Source organism: Engraulis encrasicolus, chromosome 7 (assembly GCF_034702125.1).
Source record: "Engraulis encrasicolus isolate BLACKSEA-1 chromosome 7, IST_EnEncr_1.0, whole genome shotgun sequence".
Lineage (NCBI taxonomy): Eukaryota > Metazoa > Chordata > Actinopteri > Clupeiformes > Engraulidae > Engraulis > Engraulis encrasicolus.
In genome coordinates this window covers 9,461,114-9,488,503 of record NC_085863.1, presented here as the reverse complement: position 1 = coordinate 9,488,503, position 27,390 = coordinate 9,461,114, and the positions used below count along the sequence as shown (strand labels likewise).

General features: G+C 42.8%; 2 protein-coding genes across 3 annotated transcripts in view; one reads left to right on the top strand and one right to left on the bottom strand.

Annotated features, from left to right (window-relative positions):
- Positions 1-1,668: 1,668 nt before the first annotated feature.
- On the bottom strand, positions 1,669-26,723 carry tpte (transmembrane phosphatase with tensin homology). 2 transcript variants are annotated; one of them, XM_063202834.1, is made up of 19 exons: positions 26,458-26,723; positions 25,785-25,852; positions 25,070-25,144; positions 23,216-23,263; positions 22,229-22,393; positions 17,649-17,768; positions 16,137-16,236; positions 15,750-15,813; positions 15,382-15,446; positions 14,770-14,830; positions 14,206-14,287; positions 13,116-13,204; positions 12,119-12,180; positions 11,068-11,148; positions 9,163-9,268; positions 6,127-6,224; positions 5,603-5,698; positions 5,365-5,435; positions 1,669-2,053 (listed from the first exon to the last, which is right to left on the bottom strand). In XM_063202834.1, the coding sequence occupies exons 1-19, from the start codon at positions 26,458-26,460 to the stop codon at positions 1,951-1,953; spliced, it is 1,557 nt and encodes a 518-aa protein (XP_063058904.1). In that variant the 5' UTR covers positions 26,461-26,723; the 3' UTR covers positions 1,669-1,950. The 2 variants fall into 2 exon arrangements, with proteins under 2 accessions (XP_063058904.1, XP_063058905.1); XM_063202835.1 differs by lacking the exon at positions 26,458-26,723 and adding an exon at positions 26,288-26,406.
- Positions 26,724-27,013: 290 nt separating this feature from the next.
- fgl1b (fibrinogen like 1B) overlaps positions 27,014-27,390 on the top strand; it is a 6,747-nt gene continuing 6,370 nt past the window's right edge. Inside the window, exons 1-2 of the mRNA XM_063202346.1 lie at positions 27,014-27,094; positions 27,273-27,372. Coding sequence (XP_063058416.1) covers positions 27,298-27,372 — 75 coding nt within the window. The 5' untranslated portion in view covers positions 27,014-27,094; positions 27,273-27,297. The remainder of the gene's footprint in view (positions 27,095-27,272; positions 27,373-27,390) is intronic.

Sequence of the window (27,390 nt, the reverse complement as noted above, 5' to 3'; positions counted from 1 at the left end):
AAAGCAATACAGTGGAGTAGCTGTAGCAAATAAATAAATCCTATGGCCAAGGGTCACATTTACCCACACATGAATTAAGCTCCAGATTAGTACGTCGGTGCAATTTCCTTTTGTAAAAGGATTTGGGACAAAGCATAACCAATGTGTGTAGTCCTAGTGCAGTTATTCCCAAACTGGGCTTCGGGACCTCTAGGGGCGTTGCAGAGAGAAGGGTATACTTGCATACAACCTAGACAACTACAGTACATGTTCATGTCCATGCTGGCAACATTGGGTGGTTCAATTCTGACACATGAAACAGCAAATCAATGACACAGAAAAAAATATAGTTCTTAGTACATTTAATAACTGGCCTGTCTAAGGCATGAGAGCTATTGCGTACGGTACACAAGTTCCCCACTACACTAGAACTTTGAAATCGATAACAACTTTTCAGTCCTTACAGTACAGTTGGTTTGTATCTTAGATGAGGAGTGTGTTCTGTCATGCCCTTACGGTTCTTTAGCCATCTTCATGTGGCTATTTAATTAATCCCTCGTATTAATATCTCCTTCAGATTGTCGATGTCAGCCGAAGTTTGCATACGTGCACCTGTAGCATGCAGGTCATTCTGTTGTACCACACAGTGCTAAATACATTCTAGAACAGTGGTTCTTAACCTGGGGTGCGCCAGAGATTTCAGGGGGTGCGCGGAATTGTGTTTGTGTTGAGGTTGTGTCCAAAATTCTGTTAGCAAACATTATAATTAGGCCAATTCGAAACCAAATTTAAACCGGATTTGGTCACCATGTCAAGTCATTAAGGTATTGATGAATGTCTCAAGCAAGAATCATTGTGATAAATCACTTAAATCATTTTTTAGGGCATATAGAAGTGTAGAAGTTTGGGTTGGGGGTGCGCGGCTTCTCTTGGTCACAGGTAAGGGGGTGCGTGACGAAAAAAAGGTTAAGAACCACTGTTCTAGAAAGTATGCATTGTTTGATAGTAATAGTCAGTACATACTGTATTTACATCATTTCCTAAATCAGACATTCACAGATTAAACAAGTATCCTTCCCTTTTTCACAGGTAACTGACACCACAGCTTCGAACTGTCAAATCAGGTTCAACTCTTAATCGTAGACTTATTTTTCAAAAAATATAGAGTGCGTAATATTCATACTGTATATAAAAATAACATCTATGTCCTAAGAGCTTATGACCCATATTCTCCTGAGTCTTTCTGGAGTGGTTCTTCATTTTCCTTTTTTTCCGTTTCTCCTCCCAGCACTCTTGACTTGAGCAGGCTTGTGTGTACACAGGGGTGTGCGTTTCAAATGAGTTCCTCCCGTCCTTTCCTGTCACTTGTGACCTGATGCAAGGCACAACGTTATTGATAATCAAAGTATTATACAATACTGAAGATTATCCGCCCAGGTAATACATTATACAATGTATTGAAGTAAAGATACAAAATCAGAATTTGATTAAAAAGGGGATCATCTTGTTTGCAATTGGGGTGTTGAATGGGGGAAAGTCTCCCAAAAGCTACTCTGCCTAGGTTTGACAGCAGAGAAACTTTGTTTTCTTCACAGAGGCAGGCCGACACCAAGGCAAAAAGCCACAAGGAACAAGACAGGACGGGATGAACTAGTATGGGCTGCCCCCCTAGACAATATCAGAAATAGGTCTCACATCATCACACATCATTTTATTTGCATGTGTGAGAATAAATATTGTATGTTGGCCACAAAAAAATACTACATGTATAAACTTTCAGTGATGTGGTATAATGGGGCACCTCATACTTAAGTACTATTTGGGCTCTATTTATCAAAACCAGTTAAGTAGTACTTAAGCCTGTCAACAACAAGCATCGAGGTCAGAGGACACCAGTTTGAGGAGATGATTTGCACCCAGGGACCTGTTCAGAATGAAGGACAAGCGGACCTGCCCGCTCACAGCAGCTCCTCAAGGATCACTGAAGGACAGTGTCACACCAAAGTCTTCCTTGTAGATGTCCCACACCTTTGGCTTGTGGGGATTGTCCAGCTCCTCCCTGGAGAGAAAGAGTCTGAAAAGGAGAAAGAGGAGGGGGGATGAAGGAGGAAGGTGGGGCTGTGGTGTCTGGTGGCGAGTGTGTGGTACGACAAATCATAGGTATGTTTAAAAGAGATCTTCATACTGTCTGCCCTGAGTTGAGGTAAGGCAGTGGCTCTCAAACTTTTCCCATCATTCCCCCCCTTCGGAGGGTCTGGATGCTTCCGAGCCCCCCCTAAGCAACAGCAGTACTTGCGCAGACGGCGCTGTGCAGAATCAAAGGAAAGGTGACTGGTGAGATAAAGCAAAGAGGGACTGCAGTGGAATGCAGATGTGTGTTAATTTCCTATATGACAATTAATAATATAATGTTTATAATTATGTATATAATGCTTAAAACGTATTGGCTTATTGGCGAGGAAATCATTTCCTTAGGGAAAAAATGAATAAAATCAGATGCCACACGCCCCCACTGCAATGCCTCCACTGCAATTTTTTTTTATGTATTACTGTTAAGTTGAAGGCCTCATGCCAGTTGCACCAGAACCTAGCGAGCAACCTAGACTCTTCTCTAGCTAACTCTTTGAGATTTTTAGTTGTTTATTTCCAGAATTCATGCTGCCCGTTCACTATTGTTACCTTTTTCATGAATACTTACCACCAGCATCAAATTCTAAGTATTCATTATGACTGGAAAAATTGCACTTTTTATACAAGAAAAAGGGGCTCTTCTCCATGGTCCGCCATTTTGAATTTCCAAAAATAGCCATTTTTAGCTGCAAAAAAGACTCTACTTGAACCATACTAGAAAATGTTTGTTTATTAGGGACTGTTCGTAATTTACCGGGGGGGAGGGCTGGTGCGTAGGGGGGGGAGGGCCATGATGAAAAAAAATGAGGTGGAGGGGAGGGCCATGGCAAAAAAAATCGGAGTTAGGGGGAGGGCCATGGAAAAAAATTATTTGATTTTATTTTTATTTATTTTTTTAAACAATAATAAAACATGTTCTGAAACACATCGCTTTGCGATGCAAGGTCCCGGTGCATACTATAGCACTGAAGCGTGTATCTGTAGTAAAAAAAACTATCAGGTGCAGCTACTGTAGATTGCCCGCGCTGACTCTCTTTCACTGTAGGATTGCTAGTGCTACGGAGGAACATTGAGCATCATAGAAAATGCCCGTGAGCAAATATCAAACTAGCTGATGTGAACTATATGGGCTAAACAGTTTGGGAAGTTTTGACAACGAATTGGATGGGCATTTCCAGAGGAATTTTGGAGAGGTGTTGTAGTCAACTGGTGGTCACAGCCTCTGGTAAGCCATGTTTTTTTTTTTATTGGCACCGCCGTGTGCTTACATTTGTGTTCAAAGAACTTCAAAGACCCCAACCAGACCGGAAAGAACAGTACCTAGGCCTAGACGTACTTTGGTAGAACGGTGCAGTGACGCGAGTTTGTTTTGTTTAGCTTGTGGTGTCAAGGTAGTAATAAAAGTGGTATTAACGGCGATGTGTGTTGGCCATGCATCATAAGGTCTTGAAACCATTGGAGGAGCTAACTTGTTGTGAAGAGAAGTCTCATCACTTTGGTGAACAAAAACGGACCAACTAAGCAAGGAATTATGTAGGCTACATTTAAAGCGTGACGGGAGAAGGGAATGTCACCAAAGTTGTGCATCGTGTCAGGTAAGAAGTGACTTTTGTTTCTTGCTGTGGAGATTGGATTCGTAGAAGCGTGTATTGGTATGCTAGGTCTTGCCTGTTGCTGGTGAAGTAGTCTAGCTTAGCCTCGGAGTTGGCTATGGGGTGAATCTGAAGGAGAGCACAGCCGATGTTGTGTCTGGCTTGTCTATCATCACAGTTGTCAAAGTTGAATTGCCGCGGTGTGTAATGGCTGTGCTATTGTTGGATGTTTTGGAATGTTGTACTGGTTCTGTTTTGGCTATTTGTTCCTTTTGCCTCTTGCTGCTGATTTTACCATATAGCACCGCCACCACCTATTGCGTCTTAATGGCCTACGTTAAATGCAAACTAAAGGTGGCTTTCTCACTCTCCCTGTATCAATAGCCAGCAATGGCTCGAGCTGCTTTGGCGCTTAGCCTACTTCTTGCTCCGATCACATCCCGAACTCTTTGGCCGTCAGAGTGTAATTACATTCGGGAAGGTAGAGCTATGCCTGTGTGTGTGCGTGCGTGCTTTTATGCGCGGTCTGGGAGACCGAGATGCACCTGATCCACAGTCGCAATTGCAAGAAAATCTAAATTATTTGAAAGCCCGGTCACCTCTCACGAGTGCATCGCATAGCCTAGTCAAAGCATTTCTTCTAATTTCACACATTGCACACTGCCCATGCTGAAGAGACAAACTGTCAAGGCAGCGCGATTTGCTCTTGAGCCCTCACCTCCACATCAGGTGCGCGTTTCACTTCCGCAAGAAGAACATTAATAGTGTCAAAGTGAGATGTTAAAGAAAAAAAAGTTAAATCTAGCCATCCTTGTTTAGGCTACATAAAACATGAGGAAGCTATTCAGATGTGATTCGCCATTCCTCACCCTAAAATTGATTAGAACGCAGGAAATAGCATCTAAAAAACAGATTTTTTTTTCACAGCACCCCCTGGTCAAAACCAGTTCCTGCGTCCCTGGCTTCGCTACTGTGCTGAACATGTAAAACGTACCTTGTGAAAGGCGCTGCTTGTCGAGCAGGGAAATATTGAAGCTACGGTGGGGAAACTCTCTCCACTTTGTAGTTTACAGTAGCAGTAGTAACAACTCGGACATTGGTATTGAAATGGCAGTTTTTATTATCATTATTATTATTATTATTATTATTTTCACTTAACACGTAAAAAAATAGTGAAGGCAATTTGTCTTGGTGACAGTGGAGTTAAAAGGCATCCCATGCAGCCGCAGAGGTAGATTCTTGCGGCTTCTCATAGGTATCCACTGATATCGATAGCACATAATAGTGCAGACAACCGCCCTTGATGTAGGCTACTCTGACTGTTCTCATGATGGTTGTTCATCTACCAATTTGAAATATATATATTTTTTATCTGTAGGGGGAGGGCCATGGGAAAACAAAATTGAAGTGGGGGGAGGGCCATGGGAAAAAAAATTGAGGTGGAGGGGGGGGCCATGATTTTTTTTTTGGACCGGACTTCCAGCGCACCAGCCCTCCCCCCCCGGTAAATAACGTACAGTCCCTTACTTAGTAAACTTTCATGTAAATATCAAATTTGGCAATAGCCAACCTAGTTTCAATGAGCAGCATAGTTGCAGTACCTTTTTTGACCATTTCCTGCACAGCATCTTTAAATGAATACATCAAAGTAAGCAATTCTTACTTGTTGTTCTCAACAAACGAAGTGTTGAACCAGAAGTAGAACGGGCAATTCTCGTATCCTTTCGGGAGACCCTGTATGGACGTACATAAAATATGCAAACAATGCAATTAAAATCACATGCGTCTGCCACTGCACAAGAGACCCTTACATGGAGATCAATGCAAATACTGATGGAATCAAACCATTTTCATACACCGCTGAATACAGTAAAATAAAGCCAAAATGAAGAGATCCTTACAGCGCTGGACTCAAACATGACCTTGACATCTCCCGAGAGAACGGGGCAGTCCTGTAAGCTGATGACTACTGCATTGCTGCCTGTGTCTGGGAAAAGCTGTGACACACACACACACACACCCTTGATTAGTCCATCCGATGTTACATAATCAAAACCATTGTGAGCAAAGTACATTGTATGCAATATTTTGGCACTTTTGTGTCATTGCTGGGTAGGATGGTAAGATTTTGGGAAGACAGAGGAGAGAGAGAGAGAGAGAGAGAGAGAGAGAGAGAGAGAGAGAGAGAGAGAGAGAGAGAGAGAGAGAGAGAGAGAGAGAGAGAGAGAGAGAGAGGTCAGTGAAATGGCAGAGGCCTTGGTCAAATCTGTGACATGTGAACTTCCCATTTATCCTCCATTTCTGGATTTAAACTGGTTAGGCTACTGATGCACACCCTGTTTAACTGAATTACTACACAAAGTGGTGCAATAATTGATGCAAATAAGTTACAGGATAACCACAGCAAAGTTCTCCAGTCTCTTACGGCACATTTCTCCTGCTTGGCACACACGCACTGGAACACGAGCTCTCTCTTCACAATGATTTTGATGGAGAGATCACTGGCATTCCCTTTGCCCACACCTGCAAACAACACACAAGACGTATGGTTACAGACCTGTCTAAATGACATGTACAGAAAATTGTTTCAAATAACCATTACAATTGTTCTTTTTACTAACAAAGCAATTATGTTTGGAACAATCAGCTGATGCACAAGTACATAAGATTAGAGAAGGTCTTCATGATACACACCCCTTCCCCCAAAATAAAAAAAAATCGTCTACAATTTTTGAAAATCAACTTAAGAAATTACATTCACAATACACTCTTTTTCAGGGCGCCTAGACCAAGGGTGCATCCCAATATGTGTCCTTGCCTCCTCCACTTGTGCTTGTCTCCTCGTCCCGCCTCCTGGCCCCTCCTCCGTGGAGAAAACGATAAAGTTTCCCAGCTGTCAGCCTAGCCACAACAACTTTTGAGGGACTGTTTTTCATTCACCATAACAATTGCAAACGAGAAAAAGACTCTACAATTGAGCTTTTGCAAGATATTGAAATATAATGCTGTTGTCAGTGATGTCATCATGACGAGAAGCGAGTGGAGGAGGCAAGTGGAGGAAGCAAGGTCCCATATTAAGATGCACTCAAAGTGGTCTGCGTTTGTTGGCAACCCTGGGTACTGATCAGGGGCGGAGCACTGGTATTGTGGGGGGGGGGGGGATGTGTCAGAGGCCCCCTCACACCTAATGATTAAAAAATACCGGCAATAAAGGCATTTAACACCAACTTTGCTGTTAAGCATAATACTGAACTACTTAAAAAATACTGAAATATCGCAAATGGGGCCTCTGAGGTGTTTAGAAATCCAAAGCCATTGGTAGGGGGCCCCCCTTAGTGGTGAGGCCCGGGGTTTCTGGACCCTATGCCCCCTTTGGAGACCGAACTTGAGCACACCTTTGTATTGGCCAGGTGTGGTTTGATTCATCTTATTGTACTACAGTGTTTCTCAAACTTTTCGTGCCATTCCCCCCTTCAGAGGAAGGGTGTCTGTCTGCGCCCCCCTCGAGCAAAATGGTTACGAAAATACAAATAAATAGGCCTTCGTAAAGTTCATTAGAGCCTAATATACACATACAGTCCCAAGAAAAAGTTTGTACACCCTTTGAAATTTCTTACCTTTCTGTTAAAATTGGTCATAAAACATGGTCTGATCTTCCCGGAAATCCCAAGAAGGAACAACCAGAGTCTGCTTTAACTAATTCAACCCCAACATTTACAAGTTTTCATATTTTCATTGGCCATAAGATGTAAACATTCACAGGACAGCAAGGCATAAGTAAGTACGCCCTAGCATTCAATAGGTTTTAACCCTCAGTTAGTTGCAATATCATCAACCAGACTTGTCCTGTAGTTGCAGATCAGATTAACAAAACAATCTGTTTGTATCTTGTCTCCCTCTTCTTTAGAGAACTGCCTCTCGTCAGCAAGGTTTGTGGGATGTCTGGAGTGCATAGCTTTCTTGACTTCATGCCATATAATCTCAATTGTTTTTGTCAGGGCTTTGACTGGGCTATTTCAGAATGTGTATTTCATTATTATGAAGCCATTCTAAAGTCGATTTGCTTCTAAAGTATGGGTTGTTGTCACATTTCAGGACCCATACTCTTGTGTGTTTCAACTGTGTGACAGACTTCCTCACGTTTTTTCTGTAAAATATCACAATAAATTTGAGTTCATTGTTCCACTGATAATAGCAAACTGTCAAGGGCCTGAGGCAGCAAGGAAGCCGAATATAATGATGCTCCCGCCACCATACTCAAAGGTGGAGATGATGTTTTGGTGAAGGTGTGGTTCTCCAGTTCTCCTCCAAACATGACATTGTGTGTTCCCCTGAACAATTCAACTTTGGTTTCAACGTTGGTCTACAGAATATTTTGCAGTAATTCTATGAAGCATATAAATGCTTTTTCGCAAACCTCAAAGGTGCAGCAATATTTTTTTGGTCAGAAACCCCATTAATTTTAGATTGGCAGAATTAATCCCATTTTTAGCTACTCTTGGTTACATCTCCTCTTCTGAGTATGGTGACGGGAGCATCATTATATTCGGCTTCCTTGCTGCCTCAGGCCCTTGACAGTTTGCTATTATCAGTGGAACAATGAACTCAAATTTATTGTGATATTTTACAGAAAAAACGTGAGGAAGTCTGTCACACAGTTGAAACACACAAGAGTATGGGTCCTGAAATGTGACAACAACCCATACTTTAGAAGCAAATCGACTTTAGAATGGCTTCATAATAATGAAATACACATTCTGAAATAGCCCAGTCAAAGCCCTGACAAAAACAATTGAGATTATATGGCATGAAGTCAAGAAAGCTATGCACTCCAGACATCCCACAAACCTTGCTGACGAGAGGCAGTTCTCTAAAGAAGAGGGAGACAAGATACAAACAGATTGTTTTGTTAATCTGATCTGCAACAACAGGACAAGTCTGGTTGATGATATTGCAACTAACTGAGGGTTAAAACCTACTTAATGCAAGGGTGTACTTACTTATGCCCTGCTCTCCTGTGAATGTTATGGCCTTATGACCAATAAAAATATGATAACATGTAAATGTTTGGGTGGAATTAATTAAAGCAGACTCTGGTTGTTCCTTCTTGAGATTTCCGGGAAGATCAGACCATGTTTTATGATCAATTTTGACAGAAATGTAAGAAATTTCAAAGGGTGTACAAACTTTTTCCTGGGACTGTATATGGCCAATGATGTTCTCTAAATATTAGTGAATACATTAATGAATATATTGTGATTGTAAAGTGAATGTGTTGACTTAATGGCAAAGCAGAAAAGAATTAAAAAAGAAAAACCTTCTGACTTCACACACCCCCCCTCCAATACCTCCACGCCCCCCTAGGGGGGCTTCTTCCCCACTTTGAGAAAGACTGCTATACTAGATGATGTTTGGTTCAGGTACAACACTGGGTGTAGATGCAGGACTGGGTGCCCCTTGCCTGCAATGGAGTGTATGCGGAAGCTCCGTATCCTCATGAACTTCTCAGGAGGCATCTGGCGTTTAAACTTGGTCTTCATCACCTCATAGTACCCGACGTACCTGCTCTGAAGACGCAACACACACATATACATGCAACGCACACGCGCGCGCGCACACACGCACACGCGCACACACACACACACACACACACACACACACACACACATAAAAATCTTAACACAATCCAAAAATTTTGCCTGGTCTTTACGTCTGTAAAGCTCCAGTCAATGTACATCTCCCTCCACATTTCGTCTGGGCCATAGCCTGATAAACCAGCCTAAATGTATTGGATGTCTTAATTTAAATGAAAAATGTTCAGCGTCCAGCAGGTGGCGCTGGTTTACCAGGCTATCTGGGCCAGGTCTTCTGGGAGAAAATTAGTGTTGTTGTCAGAGAATCGGACAATCAGCGAACAGGGAGAGGGAGGGGCGGAACAATGAAGCAGATGACATACACTACCGGTCAAAAGTTTGGGGTCACCACACTTTCCTCCCACAATACTTCTTTCTGACAGTTTAACTTATTCCTTTTCAATTTCAGTTCTGGTATAAAATCAGTGTATAGAGTTATTGTTCCCTGAAATTAATGCATGCAACAAATAAGCAATTTGATATTGGAAAAAGTAACTGTTGAATGGATATACAATGCATAAAATAGACCAAAATGTATCACTAACTTTTGACTAATCAAAGTGTACCTTTACTAATGTAGTGTCTAGTCAGGTGTGCTAATGAAAGTGACACCTTTGGCATTAATAATAGCCAGTTGCGGTTCTACAAATTAATTCCCGGGATGAGATGAGGTCCAGAATTGCCCAATGAGCTCTTTGAGCCCCATGCATGCAAAAGTGGATGTCTCCTCCTGTCGATCCATACAATGCCGGATGATATACATACTGTATCATTTGAAAGAGGAGAATCTACACTTTCCAACAATGTATGGCACTGACTTGCACACTAAAACATGGCTGAGATAATGGATCGTGCATTCATAAGTAGGTTCATTCTGATGGCTAGAAAATCATGCAGCTGCTTCGACTTGAATTTGTGGACAAGGTGACAACTCAACAAATGTCATACACCTACCATTGGAAAGGGTAGACACTGAGCTTTCCAATAGTTCCATGCATTATCTGATAAACCAAAGACATGTCTGTAGAAAAATGGACTAAAACAAGTATTTCTAGTAATAAATGGGTGAAAAAGCTTGGTTAGATTTCACTCTTCTGTCCAGTTTAACCAATTTTATGGGTAATCAAACCATTTTTCACTTTTGGCTGTTCAGTACTTTCCATTATTCCATTTCAAGCTATTTAAAAGATGTCTGCGACTTGAATTGCAAAACAATAACTGGTAAAATGAAGGTGACCCCAAACTTTTGAACGGTAGTGTACAAGCAGATTACCCCAATCGCTGATGTTTGGTCTTGACATGTAAAGTCAGATGTACTCCATCAAACACCATCAAAGTTCACCCCCTCCCACCAATACTTGTTTCTCAATTAGACCAGGAGCCCGTTTCTCGACAGCACCGTTGCTAACTAGTTAGGTTGCCAATGGGAGATTGCATTGCATTGCAACCTAGTAAGTTGCTAATTTAGGTAGCAACGAAACTGTCGAGAAATGCATTCCGGGTTACTTCAAAATCCATACTCTCTGGTGTTGCATAGCCACACCACTAGAGGGAGCAAGAGGTAGTGAAGGGACATGGAATGGCATTATGAAGTGAGGGGTGCTTGCCTTTCTTGCCTAAACTTGTTATGTGTCATTATGTCAAGGAGTCAGAATCCGATCAGATTTTTATTTAAGTAACTGAGCAATCTTCGCAGAGATGCTCTCACAACACCATGCAAATAAATTGTCTACCTGGGATGGTGTCTCCACACCCTGAAACTTAGAACTCATGCTCTTGTCCGTCCTGCGTTCTCCAAAGTAGTCCAGACTCTCCTGCAAGAACACCAATAGAATAGAATAGAATTAAATATATATGAATAGAATATCTTATGCGTCATTGTATCAAGTGTAATGGACTTCAGCAGTCCTTGCTTGTTCAGATAGCAATTAATGAAGATTTAAAAAGAGATTACACATTCAAATACATACAAAACACACACACACACACACACACACACACACACACACACACACACACACACACACACACACACACACACACACACACACACACACACACACACACACACACACACACACACAGACACAGACACAGACACACACACACACCTAAAACTATACTTTGGTAGCCAAATTTTGCTCTACTGCATTTAGTTGAGTTGAGGTTTCATTAAAGGGACACTGTGCAGGAAATGGTCAAAAAAGGTACTGCAACTATGCTGCTTGTTGAAATTGGGCTGCCTATTGCCAAATTTGATCTTTACATGAAAGTTTACTAAGTATTAAACAAATATTTTCTACTATGGTCCAAGTACAGTCATTTCTGCAGCTAAAAATGGCTATTTTTGGAAATTCAAAATGGTGGACCACGGATAAGATCCCCCTTTTCATGTATGAAAAGTGCAATTTTTCCAGTCATTATGAATACTTAGAATTTGATGCTGGTGGTAAGTATTCATGAAAAAGGTAACATTAGTGAATGGGCAGCATGAATTCTGGAAATAAACAACTAAAAATCTCACACAGTGTCCCTTTAAAGCTGTACGAGTTAACGAGTACTGCAAGCACACTCTGTAGTGTGGAATGTTCTTTTGCATCAGACTTCTGCATCCAATGGTTCATGTTCATTTGTTCAACAGTGACAAAATAATAATACATACATGAAAAAGAATTATCATTAATAATCGTGATTACAATATTGATCAAAATAATCGGGATAATCGCCTTGGCCATAATCGTACAGCCCTATAAAAAAGGGTGCACAGATTTCCTCATTCCCTACCTGAGCACTCTCAAACTGGTCACTGTCAATCAGCCAGGTGCAGACGAGAGTACCTGTACGACCTAGAGAAAAGACAAGACAAGATCTCCATCAAATCTAACAGGCTTGACTTCATGTCAGGGGAAAATGAGTTGTATTCGACATGCTCAATCCCTATGCAAAGCTGTACTTGCTCTTGACAGTTTGACAGTTTAGGGGTGTCAAAGTAAGTTTGAAGAAGGCCAGACGGCCGAAACGTCACTTCACCATTAAAACATGGAGCAGAGTGTGCGGCATTCTTTTCTTTTTCTTTAACATTTATATGCTCAGGAAGCCAGCACCTCAAGAAAGACTTATTGGTGTGTGATACCTCTTTTTTTCTAAAGTTTAGGGGTGTCAAACATAAGGCCAGGGGGCCTGATGTGGCCCGCCAGATGGTTCACTCCAGCCCCAGACAAAAAAAACTAAGCATGTCAAAATAAAAAGTAAATCTCTAGCCCATTACAACATTTGCTGCAGTTGTCTAAGAGTTCAGGTTTTTGAAACTTGAGAACCCATGTATTTTTTGGTCACCATTTACAGCCAATGCTCCTGATATAGTACAATACCCACTGTCATCCACCTCGAGACTAGCAACGCGATTCCAATATGAAGCTGCAGACATTTACGATATTTCGCAATTACGTCACTGGTCCGTAGCCTGGTTCACACCAGACGGTGTATGTGTAGCTTTGGCGCCCCCTGGCGGAGCAGAGCGACAAGCTACACACACACCGTCTGGTGTGAACCAGGCTAACTGGTCCGACCCACTTGAGATCAAATAGGCTGTATATGGCCTGAACTGCAATGAGTTCGACACCCCTGTTCTAGATTATCCATTTAATTGAAAACTGACTGCTAGAATATCAAACGTAATACCTGAATAGTTTCATTGTTTTAAAAGACATTCATGTTTATTTTCCTTTTTCTTAAACAACAAAAAAAAGATTCAAAAGATTTCATATGAAAGCTTCCTCACCTTTCCCTCCTTTGCAGTGAATGGCAATGACGTTTCTGGAGTCTTCCGACATCCACTCCCTCACATTGGCCGTGTATTTCAGCATGTCTCTGGGAGAGACAAACAGGAGAGCGAGAGATGCTGCTATGAGTTAAACACTCAGACCGACGACTCAACCATCACCTAGGGCTGCACGCATATTGGTAAAATGACAATCATAAATATTACAAGGATACAAGAAATTTATTGTCATGTGCTCATGAATTTAAGAATTTAAGAAAAGATTGTTTTGTTCAGACAGTTCCAAATAGAAAAACGTAGAAGTTTTAAAAGTTTTTAAAAAAATTAAAAAGTATTTGCATAAAAAAGGCAGGTTGATAAAAAAAAGAGATAAGTGAAGGAATGGTTCATTATCTATAGTGCTCTATTGGAGTTAAGCTTCCTGATGGCTTGAGGAAAGAAGCTGTCCCTTAGTCCGCTGGTGTGGACGTGAATGCACCTGTATCTGCGGTCAGATGGTAGTAGGGTGAAGTGTGTGGGGTGGTGTGATATTATGATGAATATTGTAACAGCGGTTATTCATCATCATGTTAGGGAAAATATCCGTATTTTATTGCACTACTTTTAAACAATATGAACCATTACCATTGCTATTAAATTCTTTTATACCTTAATATAATATAACTTATTATTCAGACAGGACAGTTAGTTAGAGAGAGAAAGGAAATGTGTGGGGAGAGAGATGGAGAAAGGTCAGGAAATGACCTCTGTTTGGAATCTAATCCAGGTCCTGGGTGTAATCTAATCCAGGTCCTGGGTGTAATGACATGACGCATAATCCCCAAAATTTTACATTTAAAATAGTACACCAGAATCCCTTCACTGGCACCTGTGAATGAAATTGCCAACGTGTTTTACCATGTGAAAGATCAATCAACTGTTCAAATGCAGAGACGGGACAGGACTTGATTAGATATGCAGACCACTCGGTTTAAGACAAAAAAAAAATCTCAAGGCCTCATTTAATTTAATTGCAATTAGAAATCAAGATTGGCACATTGACCGGCCCTGCCCTACCATAAAGACATAGCTATTAAAAGCAGGCTCTTACTCTAGAGAGGGCACATTGTGGTCGTCAATCATCACCCGCTCCACACGGTAGTGGAAGTTCTGCGGATCGTAGGCCTTTTCACCTGCGGAGGTCAAAAGAATGCTACTATCAGGAGGCAAACACGTGCTATTACTATCAGGGGCATATACTACAACGCTGGTTCAGGAGTAAACCAGGTTAAGAGGTAAATCATCTAATCTAGGACTCCAGGCTCTTCTATTAGATGATTTACCTCTTAACTTAACCTGATTTACTCCTGAACCAGCTTTGTAGTACAAACAATTGGGGCCTATACTACAAAGCTGGTTCAGGATAAGTTAAGGTTAAGTTAAGCTGTAAATCATCTAATAGAAGAGCCTGGAGTCTTCTATTAAAAGCTTTTGTATTAGATGATTTGCCTATTAACTTAACACAGCATGGGCCTATACTACAAAGCTGGTTCAGGATAAATTCAGGTTAAGAAATAAATAAATAAACTAGGGTGGAAAAACGAGCTACTGCCATGAGCTGGCTTGGGGTACAGCATGTGCATGTCAAATCACCGGAGGTGATGTGTTCACTTACTGCAGAGGTTGTACACTTTATAATGGTCCAGATGTTTGGCGTCAAGAAATCTTGCCACTTCCTGAAAAAAATATGGACAAGCATCGCTAAACTTCCCATTACACAGATTATTGAGGAATGCAACTACAGTGAGCATTTTAATAGCAATGTGGGACAATGCTGCATTAAGTCTGATTTGCATTCAATCAAATATGATTTACATTTATTTTTTCTTAAAAAGAGCATGAATATCTCAAGGCATGAATATGCTTGCTGTCTGACCTTACATACATGCACAACCGGATTTGAAGCAAGTGTGCATACTTGCAGAACTGTCATAACACTAGTACGCACCATCATCTCGCGGACAAATAACCAAAATTGACATAAAAAAACCGCATGGCAACTAGTGCACACTAGTGAAATATGCACACGTTTCCTGCAGAAAGTATATTCATGCCTTTTACCCATTAGTTAGCCCTCCAATTCCGTCATAGGAGTACAGACAATGACACGATGAAGTGTTTACGTACGGTCTTAAAAGTGGAATTAAGGTTTATTCAAGATTAAATTGAGTTAATTCTGAATTAAATGTCTCACATAAACAAGGCCATTCTCAGTGAAATGACTTACTTTGATTGGATTCCTGTACAAAGACTGCTTCCCTGAAGACGGGAATGACATCGCAATGACTCGGTCTGGGAGGAAACATACAGCAATAGTGAGTGAGAACCATTCACTTCTGAAACGAGGTGAGAGTGTGTGTGTATGTGAACTGAGGCAAGGCTAATTTCTGTACTCAAATGTGTGCTATATGTTTACTACAATGTGAAATACCGGTAATGTTTATTAGGACTTTGTGTGCGTTTTGTATTTGTGTATTTATGTCAGCTCTCAGACACTTTCATTTCCCTCTGTATTAATTAAAGTCCTCTACTCTACTCCTGAGCATTCAGCACAACGCTGCCCTCCTGAGGCCAGCACGTGGAAAGGACACCAACCTGTGACATAGGTGAGGTCCAGGTCGAAGCCATCCTTCTGATAACGCCGTTTGTTTTCTGACACCTGTGCAGGTTTGAAAATTCTCATTTGTGAAGAAGGAAAAAGTCGCAAAATTTCTTCCACCAATGCAATGTCACCCAAAATCATCAAATCTTGAAAACTCTGAACTTAACTCATTAAAAGTTTGATGCTTCTAGTCACAAAGGATAACCTGTATTTGTTTTTTAAAAAGGGTAATTTATATCTATGCAAGTTCAGACGGGAGGGGGGAGTACTCAAAGAAAAGGGGGTGGGGTGCATCGTCTAAGATTTTCAAGGCTAATGTAGTAGTGTAGTCATCAGAAGTCATCCTGATAACCAGCGTTCTAAATTGGAATGGAACTCACCATTCTCCTGGTAACCTTCTCCAGTTCCTGCTTCTGAGAGGCCAGGCGGAACACTCTCACTAGAATGATGATCCTCAACATCTTCAGGAAGTTGAACACTCTGTTGGAAAAACGTAAAAGTATTTATACATGCCATCATTTAACGTGCTTTAAAAGAGATGATAAAAATATTACCACTAGAGCAAGGGCCGGGACATGCATGCAGCAGGATACATGTACATGAATGCGTGGCCATGTGTATTTTATGTCAATTTTGCACGCAGGACAACACCTGACACAAAGTACACAGACATGTGCGTAAGGTGCAATATTGACAAAACCGCTAGAGGTAATCTTTGGAACTAAGTTTTGGCAAAGGACGCGCTCAACTTCTTAGAAAAACGAAAGTCTTTGGGTGCGCGATAAAATGTATCAACTTAAGGAAGAAAAATCTGCACTCACAAACTGCGTCTCATTATTTATTTATATTACCACCATGTCCAAAAAGCAAACACGTTTCGGCTATCAAGCCTTCATCAGTGCGTGGTACTCTTTGGAACTACCCTGTTGAGGTAGAGTCAGGCAATGGTGGAAAACAATAGGCTCGTTCGTGACGACGCAGTAAGATTTTTGCTAGGCAGTGGGCATGCGCACTTTGCCAGTTTGATGCATTCTGGTTAGAATTTTCTTACCACAATGCATCAAACTGGCAAAGTGTGCATGCCCACTGCCTAGCAAAAATCTTACTGCTTCGTCACGAACGAGCCTAATAATGACTCCCCCATTGACTATCTGCCCCCTAGATCTGCCTCCGGTATCATGCGAAGCAGGGTTGCCAGATGAGGCTGATGATTTCCAGTCCAAAAAATGCTCAAAACCCGCCTAGAAGCACAAAATCCCGCCCAATTCTATTGATTTCTATGGCAAAAATTGTGGTACAGAATAGGTCGTATTTCGTAGATTTACATATTGTCCGTGAATTTTAATGAATGAATCATAAATGAGCCAATGGCTAGTTCAGATATTTGCTTCCGGGCACTGTTGCTTTCTACATTGAAGTAATACTTCCGGGTACCCCTGGAACTCTGGGCTGCGTTTCTCAAAAGCATAGTTGTTAGCTAGTTCACAATTTGGGAAATTGTCAATGGGAGATTGCATTGCAAACAACAAAGCAGCAAACATACTTAGCAACTTTGGTTTCGAGAAATGCACCCCTGAATGCCATGGCTCTGGGGTGAGCTTGTCTAGTTGAGAGAGGCCTATGAAGAGAAGACATTAACCCATTGTGTCCTGGAGACACATATACGCTGCATTCAGGTTCCTGATATTTGAGCTGTTTTATGAAAAATGTGGGTGTGTTAGAGCTGAATGAACACTATACTAGTGCAAAATGATGGTTCTAGATTTTGTAATGTAACCTATTTCATGTTTGTATGTGCTTCGGAGGCTGAGATATTAGGATTTAATAGGCAGAGGGCACCCTTTCCCAAAAAGGGCTTAGGACAAAATGGATTAAAACAGTGCTGAAGCTACCTTGGTATGAGGCTGGCTCCAGAGAAGTCAGACAGGGCGTAGATCATGGTGATGATCAGGGTCACCACCACTATGACGGCGTCCACGATATTCAACTTGGAGCTGAAGTACACATGGAACCTGTGACAGAAAACACAAGCAATTTGTAAAAACAAAGGAAATATGCCCTCCGCGCTTCTAATTTGACAATCCGGTGCAACCAGAGCAGGACTAAATAATAAGTGCAAAGGGAAAAGAATCTGGTGCCACACGGATGTCTATCTTCTGTAATTTTATTTTTTCAGTGCAGTAAGACTAACGTTTCGACATGCGGACTCTGATGAAGACGCATGTCGAAACGTTAGTCTTACTGCACTGAAAAAATAAAATAGAAAATAGACATCCGTGTGTCACCTTCTTTTCCCTTTGCACAAAACACAAGCAATCTTTCTGAATGTTTGATGTTGAAAAATGACACATCATATTCACTGTAGCTTATAATTTGTGAATTTCCCTACATAACCTAGAGACACCATTACAAACATTGTCAATCATTTTAGGAGCCTGTTGTCTTGAGTCATATTTTTTAAAGATATTTCTTTGGTCTTTTGAACTGTATTACATGGGCAGTCATGGGTGAGTGGTTAGGGCGTCAGACTTGCATCCCAGAGGTTGCCGGTTCGACTCCCGACCCGCCAGGTTGGTGGGGGGAATAATCAACCAGTACTTTCCCCCATCCTCCTCCATGACTGAGGTACCCTGAGCATGGTACCGTCCCACCGCACTGCTCCCCATGGGGCGCCACTGAGGGCTGCCCCCTTGCACGGGTGAGGCATAAATGCAATTTCGTTGTGTGCAGTGTGCAGTGTTCACTTGTGTGCTGTGGAGTGCTGTGTCACAATGACAATGGGAGTTGGAGTTTCCCAATGGGCTTTCACTTTCACTGTATTAGTGACAGGACAGCTTAAAAGAGAGACAGGAAACGTTTGGGAGAGAGAGATGGGGAAGGGTTGGCAAAGGACCCGGGCCGGAATCGAACCCGGGTGGGCCGCCTAGCAGCTGAGTGCCCAGCTGTTAAGTAACGGTAGGGCCTGGAGTTGTATTTTTTTGTGATGTTAAGCTTAAGCCTTTTTTTGCTGAGGTATGTTTAATCGTCTCTCAAAAATGAGCTGAGGCAAAGCTCGTGTTAAAAGCATGTCAGCCGAATATTATGGGAATGGCTGCCTGACGCAAGACCACATTTCCTGTGCAGCACTTCCTGTGGTGGCGACTGGAGGACAAGGGCCTGAGTCAACACATTTGCCTCTTTCTGCCCTTCCACACTGCTGCCCTCACCACCATGGCGACACAAACTATGATATTGCTTAACAGCGTCCGAAGAGAACTTCCTTACATATGCATATACATATACACTCACTGGCCACTTTATTAGGAACACCTCTCTACTGCTGGGTTGGACCTAGCCTGGTCCTGACCATCCCATAATACTACCATTTCATTTTGTATTTATGGTCTGGCATTTGTTTGCTCTGAAGCGATTAAATTATTGGACACCTCTCACCCAATCGCTGGCAGTTACTCAACAACAACATAGCGCAGACCAATGGCTCTGGCGCAGATGTGTACGTCATTGTCACGAGCATTCTCCCCCTTTCGTCCCCACGTGGGGGGCGTATTCGATTATTGGCTGTTTTCTGGGGGGGGGGGCGGCGGCGTTGCAATCAAAATTCTACTGCTCCAAGCACTCCACAGAGAAGCACGGCCAGACTACAGTAGTGGAGCCAATCCTTTGGCGGAAGTACGTAGGATGGCTCGCGAGGCTAGGTTGGACCCCCTCTAGCCTTCAGAACTGCCTTAACTGCTTGCGACAATACTCGAGTAGGCTGTGGCATCCAGCAAAGATAATTTGGTACTAATTGGCCCAGATTGTGCCATTATATCTCCAGCCTGAAACGTTGATGTAAGGCAGGGTCCATCCATGTTTTCATGCTGTTGACACCAAATTCTGACTATTCCACTTGAGTGTTGCAGTACATATCAAGACTCATCAGACTAGGCAACATTTTTCTGATCTTTCAGTGTCGTTCATGGTGAGCCTGTGCAAATTGTTGTCTCATTTTCCTGCTCTTAGCTGACAGGAGTGGCACCAAATGTGGTTTTCTACTGCTGTAGCCCATTTGCCTCAATATTTGATGTGCTGTGTAATCAGAGATAGTCGTATGCATACCTTGGTTGTAATGAGTGGTTATTTGACTTAATGTTGCCTTTGTATCAGCTCAAACCAGTCTGACCATTCTCCTTGGACCTCTGCCATCAACAATGCATTTTTGTCCACAGAACCGTCGCTCAATATAATTTTTCTCTTTTTCGGACCATTATTTGTAAACCCTAGAGCTGGTTGTGTGTGAATATCCCAGTACGTCAGTATTTTCTGAAATACTCAAATCAAGCCCTTTCGGCACCAACAGCCATGCCATGTTCTTCCCCATTATGATGCTGAGTTTGAACTGCATCAGATCATCTCGACCACCATGTGCCACCATGTGATTGGCTGATCAGAAATGTGCCTCAATGAACAATGTAAAGATGGGCAATCAATGTGTGAAAATGAAAGGATAGGCTGACGGACCCCTCATTTCTGGCAGAGATGTGATGTATGACGTATGTAACTGTGGGGATAGTTCGCCACTTGGCCTCTCACCTACCAGTCAACCCTGGGGTGAATTTCTCAAAACCAAAGTTGCTAACTACATCAGCTACTTTGTTGTTTTCAATGCATTTTCCCATTGGCAACTACCGAAGTTGCTAACAGGCTAACAACTTCTCTTTTGAGAAACTCACCCCAGTTCGGGCATGGGAGGGAGGCACAGCACCATACCGCTGAGCTAAAGGCCCAGACCGACAGCTCAGCACTACAGACACTGAAGTGAAAGTGAAAGCCTATTGGGAAACTCCAACTCCCATTGTCATTGTGACACAGCACTCCACAGCACACAAGTGAACACTGCACACTGCACACAACGAAATTGCATTTATGCCTCACCCGTGCAAGGGGGCAGCCCTCAGTGGCGCCCCATGGGGAGCAGTGCGGTGGGACGGTACCATGCTCAGGGTACCTCAGTCATGGAGGAGGATGGGGGAGAGCACTGGTTGATTACTCCCCCCACCAACCTGGTGGGTCGGGATTCGAACCGGCAACCTCTGGGATGCAAGTCTGACGCCCTAACCGCTCACCCATGACTGCCCATGACTGCCCAGAATGAGGCTTTGGGAGGGAGGTTTTACTAGTTGGCATCCGTTACACTCACCCCCCTAAACCTCACTCCCATCCCGGGTCACGGCACCAGTGTAATTGAGGTGATCCTGTGATAGTTCGGTACTCAGGGCTCGAACCCGTCACGTCCCAGAGGTTCTACACCAAACTCCTCTAGTTGGCATCCGTTACACGCACACATTGCTGGACAACTTCATCTTATTCTATATAAATAAAATATCTTCTAAATAAATAACATCTCTACTCTACTCTATTCAGATCCTCACCCCTCCTGTCTCTTAGCGGCTCTCTACTTTACTCTACACACACCTCCGGCACAGCCGGCCTAAAAACAGCCATCCCACTCACTAGTCGACCCATGCCTGCAGTTCACCCAAGGGTGCTGTCGAGCGAGTGCAGCCTATTCATTCTGAATGGAGTCTGCACTCCTCCGTTGGCGGCCCTTGAGTGTAGTGCCACCTGGAAAAGTATTGAGTGAGCCGTCTCATCATATTCAGAGAACCTCTCTGCCTCCAGTCTCTACGCGGCTCTCTAGTTTACTATACTCACCCCTCTACTCTCTACTCTACTCTACTCTACTCACCCCTCTTACTCTCTACTTTACTCTACTCAACTCTACTCTACTCTACTTTACTCTACTCACCCCTCTGGTCTCTACTTTACTCTACTCTACTCAACCCTACGGCCTCTACTTTACTCTACTCTACTTTACTCTACTCACCCCTCTTACTCTCTACTTTACTCTACTCAACTCTACTCTACTCTACTCTACTCTACTCACCCCTCTGGTCTCTACGCGGCTCTCTACTTTACTCTACTCATCCCTTTTACTCTCTACTTTACTCTACTCACCCCTTTTACTCTCTACTCTACTCTACTCTACTTTACTCTACTCACCCCTCTGGTCTCTACTTTACTCTACTCAACCCTCTTACTTTCTACTTTACTCTACTCATCCCTCTTACTCTCTACTCTACTCTACTCTACTCACCCCTTCGGTCTCTACGCTGCCCTCTACTCTACTGAACTCTACTCAACCCTACGGTCTCTACGCTGCCCTCTACTCTACTTAACTCTACTCACCCCTACGGTCTCTACGCTGCCCTCTACTCTACTTAACTCTACTCACCCCTACGGTCTCTACGCTGCCCTCTAGTCTACTTTACTCTACTCACCCCTCTTACTCTCTACTTTACTCTACTCATCCCTCTTACTCTCTACTTTACTCTACTCAACCCTTCGGTCTCTGCGCGGCTCTCTACTCTACTGAACTCTACTCAATCCTACGGTCTCTACGCTGCCCTCTACTCTACTGAACTCTACTCACCCCTCCACGTAGACCCTGAGCAGCACGTCCACCAGGAAGAAGATGGAGATGGAGAGGGAGAGAGCCTCCAGGGCGTCCCCTATGCCCGCTCTGCTCTCCAGGGGGATGGCCAGGTCCGCCACCACCAGACAGATGTCCACGATGATCAGCACCACACCAAACACCCTGACAACCAAGAAGAGGAGAAGGAGGGGTGCAAGGTTTACTCACAAAGGTCACACCGACACTAATACCAATACCAAACACCCTCACAAAGGGAGTGTTCCAAGAACCTGGTGCCGTGGCAAACCAGTTTGAGTTAACCTTGAGTGAGTGGTGGTAAATCATCTAATAGAAGGGCCCGGAGTCCTCATTTTCTCATCTAAATGACATCTGTGGGCTATATATTAGCAGGTTTACCACTTCCCTGTAGGTTAACTTGGCCAGGTTTATCACTTAACCATGTTCTTGGAATACCCACAAGATGGAGGAAGGTGGTGCTTACTCACGCCATTACTAAACACCAATCGCCCTAACAAATAGGAGCAGGAGGAAGATGTGGAGGAATATAACAATACATGATTAAGAAGAAGAAGAAGAGGGAAATTAGGTTTAGGATAAAATCAAGAAAACAAATCCCTTATTGTCATTATACACAGTATGAGATGACACAAGCTTTGTCTTAAAAGTGCACACAATATGATAATGACTCACAGAGCTTACACTGACACTCATAACAATACTAATCACCCTGCGGAGGAGGGATATGTGAGACCCGTGATGTTGCATTACAGGGCTGACACCCACACTGATAACATTTTAATGGGAGGGGTTGTAGAGTAGACGCACAACAAAACCACATAGAAAGGTACAAGTTCTGCAGTCGCAGTGAATGTTACAGAATAATATTTGACATGCATGATTATGAATCATCTACGTAAAAAAATTAAAACATTTAAAAGAGGAAAATGATGCAGATATTTTCAGGAACAGATGAGAAACATTTACCGGAAGCCAAAAGACATCACAAAAGGAGCGATCTTCTTTCGAACATGGCTGGATGGGAAAGAGGGAGAGGCAAGTTATGCGCAGTGTTAAACTTCATGTAGAAACATGTACATCAGGGTTATTCAATTAGAATTTCATTAGCCATCACTAGCATGATAATGACACTTCAAATCAGTGGTCTACTAACAATTTTCAAACATATTCCTCTAACCTAAAACTTAACCACATTGAAAGTTCAATGCACAGGACAAGCAGGAGATTCACAAGAAAATAATGGGTTTCCGCTATGTCAATGTATACTGCTTACTAGGGCCTCGTCTGGGCCACATGTGTACTGTGCCAAGGCCGAATGTGGCCCTCGGGCCGCCAACTGAAAAGGCCTGACAATGGCATGCATGGTAAGCAGGGCTTGACATTAACTTTTTCGATTGCCGGCCACTGTGGCTAGTGGTTTTCCTGAGTCAATAGCCATCCAGCTATTCTACTAGCCACATCTTTTTAAAATCATGATGCTGTACATCTAACCTCAGAAGATGATGTGCTTAAAGCAAGAAGATGAGTGCATGGGTTTCAACATGGAAATAAAACAACCAAATAAAAACTGTGTAACTGAGCTTTTTCTTGAACTTAAATAAAAACAATTGATACACAAGGGGAAAAATGCAGAATATACGCTATTATGATAAATATCATATCATAGAATGAGCTACCTGCCAAATTGGCTAGTGACACTGAAATTGTTACCAGCCACAGCCAAGTTTTACCAGCATTTGGCCGGTTTGCAGGTGCCAGTGTCAAGCCCTGATAGTATGACTCAACACCAGACACCCCCTGCGCTCCGACATCAGGTCTCAGTCTAGGATTCAGCAGACAGACTAGTATACACAACACTAATCTCACAGTTACTGTGTTTACACTCTGCGTAATACACACACCGGTAATCACACAGTGACCTGTGTTTATAGTCTGGGATGTTTCTGGTTCATCAAGAGTGCCTGTGCCTATCCATACCGTACACTACACTACACTGCACTGCACTGCACAATGCTCCCCATTATCCACAGTTCATCCCAGGCCCTGCATTAACTACAGGACATACATTATGTGGAGATGAGTAAATGTGCAAGACGTGTACGTCTACGGATATATGGGATACGTGGCTTTGAGCAATGAGCATGTGTGCTGCTGGACACCTGAATTTTCTTGGGGATGAATGAAGTATCTCTACTCAAAAAACTTGCTGTGACATTAATCAAACATGTACTGCCCTTCCTGACGTTTAGGACATGGGCTATACACAATGGAGGAGGATGGGAGGTTGGTTCGACCCCCTGCGCCATATCATGTGACCCAGACAAGTACTGTAGCATCAAGTTGAACTTGAACAGGTAAGATCACCATCCAGGGAATGCAACACCGGCATTCTCAGCAAGCCAACAACTACGCTCTTTTATGCACATAAATAAGATTAATGATGAAGATTAACATATTATTTAACCCTTGGTGAATATGAAATACAGAGAGAAGCAATATATTGCTAAAAAGCTATACACCAATTTAACTTAAGTGTCAATGAATTCAATATAGCAATAAATTAGAACTCTTCATGTTTCCCTCATCTCGCGCGCACGCACGCACGCATGTGCGCGCACACACACGCGCACACACACACACACACACACACACAACTGTTTTTTTCGCTGTCTCTCTGTTGGCTGAGCTTGGTGATCAATTGACCCCTTTGGCCATGCTGCCTGGTAAATGTGGGTCAAGTGTTTGATTTGATTCTCTTCTGATGAACAAGATAACAAGCTAAATGGGCCATGTGGAGAATAGAAGAGAAAGGTAGCTTACTTGTACAAGGTGTCCGGCTCATCATTTTCCTCCTTGCCATCGTCGATCTTGACCTGGGCCTCCGTGTCTGGCCCCCTGCAAGTAGAAAGGCAACAGATTTTGACATGACAAGAACCTCGTTTAAATTATGTTTTTAATTCTGAATTAAATAGTCCCACATTGCACGTTCACTTCATTCCACATTGCGAAATGTTTACATGATGTTTTCAAAGTAGAATTAAGTTTTATTCTGAATCAAATTGATCTATTTTGGAATTAAATGTCCCATGTAACCAGGGCCACTGCCATTCCTGTGTGTCCATGGAAAGGGATGGATTACTGCAAGGGCCTACCGGGCCAAGGCCCAGGGGCCCCAAGAGTCAAGGGGCCCTTAAGCCCCTACATTTCCATTCTCATATTGTGTTAAAATCCCACTTTCGACCCATATATTTTCAAAGTTTCTCAGGGGACAAACATCCGAAGCCCCCAACAATATAGGGTCTCTAAATAAACGCTTAAGATTTTTTAAATGAGCAACATCCATGGAGGGGGGAGGGGGCTTTCCTGCTGTCTGGCCACTGGCCAAGGGCCCCATGGAGTCATAATTCGCCCCTGTCCATGTTGGGCTCAAGGTAAGACCTTGAAGATAGACATGAGATGACAACACTTTATTTGTTAAAAATTGAGATGTGTTTGGTACAGGTTATTGTCTTTTGGAACAGAGTGCAGCTCTCACCCGTTCGCCTCTTTCACGTCCAGCCCAGGGTTAAAATGCACGGATGACATGTCACTGTCTGAGGAATCCTGAGGACACAAACATACAGTACAGCAGGCTACACGTCATGAACCACCCTCTCCAACAGGGTACCCTAAAATGAGTTAGTGCTACTGGGCATTTCAAGAGTAGGCTACCAGTGGACTTTCAGGTTTCAAAATCTCCCACTTGCAAACAAACACTTTGCTGCATGCAATGAATGTACGCGAACTACAGCCTACAACGTTCACGATTGGTTATTAAAACAACGCTAAAATTCGGAATAGTGCAGACTATCAGAATACAGTAGTGCAGACTATTACCAAATGTACCACAAAAATACACATCAGAGAAACACACTTGTCAGGTGTTTGTAACACAATTTCTTTCAGAGCGAAGACCATGCACACGTAGCCTACAGGGTGTCAAATTGACAACTATGCACAATAGAACAATACAACTATGCACAATAGAACAATACAAACCAGACACTTCGCGGAGGAAAGGATAGTGCGAGACGGAACAGACAAGCGGCACGCCAACTTTTTTTGCACCGTGAATACGCGGTTCTGTTCAAGTTATTATTTCCAAGTGCATTCCCCGCTTTGTGCCCACCAAGTGTCCTTTGAAGTATAGTTTGTGTCTTGTGACTTACCATGAGGATACGGAGGAAAGCGGTTCAAAGGTTGATCGTTGTATTTTTCTCTTTCCTCACATCCAGTTATTCCGCCGCCCCTCCTTTGCTAACGTAGCGGTTTTGGACTTCCTGATGCGCTCCAAGCCAATGGCTTTTCCTCCCCAAATTCAGAGTCAGAGGGGATGGAGGTTTTGCATCAAGAAATCTGTCATGTTTCGGTCAAATCAATAATTCCAGTAACCTACCGGTCACGCTTAAAATCTGTTATGTTTTGACTGGTCCACAGATGTTTTCAATTAAGCGTCAGAATGTTCCACTGGCACTGGCAAATACTTTTGCCCCCCTCCCCCCAAGTTGCACGCACGCACCCACCCCCCAGCCCCATACAGAGGAAAAGCATCTCTGACCTGAGGTGGTCAAGAATATGTTATTGGTATGATTTGATATGATGTCTCTGAGCTTCTAGAGAATCTCAACCCACCAGCTGTGGAATGCCCGGAATGGAAAAGTTTCGACACCTTGCTTTCCCGTTCTATGCAGAATCTAATGCAGAACATGCGTAACCAAGAGCTTCTATAAATAATGCAAGAAAAAACCTGTCAGGCTGTTTCATTTGCTTCTTTGCGCGCAAGGTGTGTGCCACGCTTTCATCGAGGTAAGATCCAGTTTGAAATAATACAAGTGACAGAACTTATTTCTTTATAGGCGTAATATTGAAAAAAGTGGGCTAATGTAAAAAAAACCTAAGTATTGTTTTATATTGTTTGTATTTCTTTCTTTCTTTCTTTCTTTCTTTCTTTCTTTCTTTCTTTCTTTCTTTCTTTCTTTCAAAGGCCTGCACACGCACTGAACTCCCTGATGGTATTTCTTGTGTGTCTGTTCCTGTTCCTCTGGGTAGACCAGTGTGAACCTGGAGCCTATCCTCCACTATCTGTAAGTAGCCCATACTTA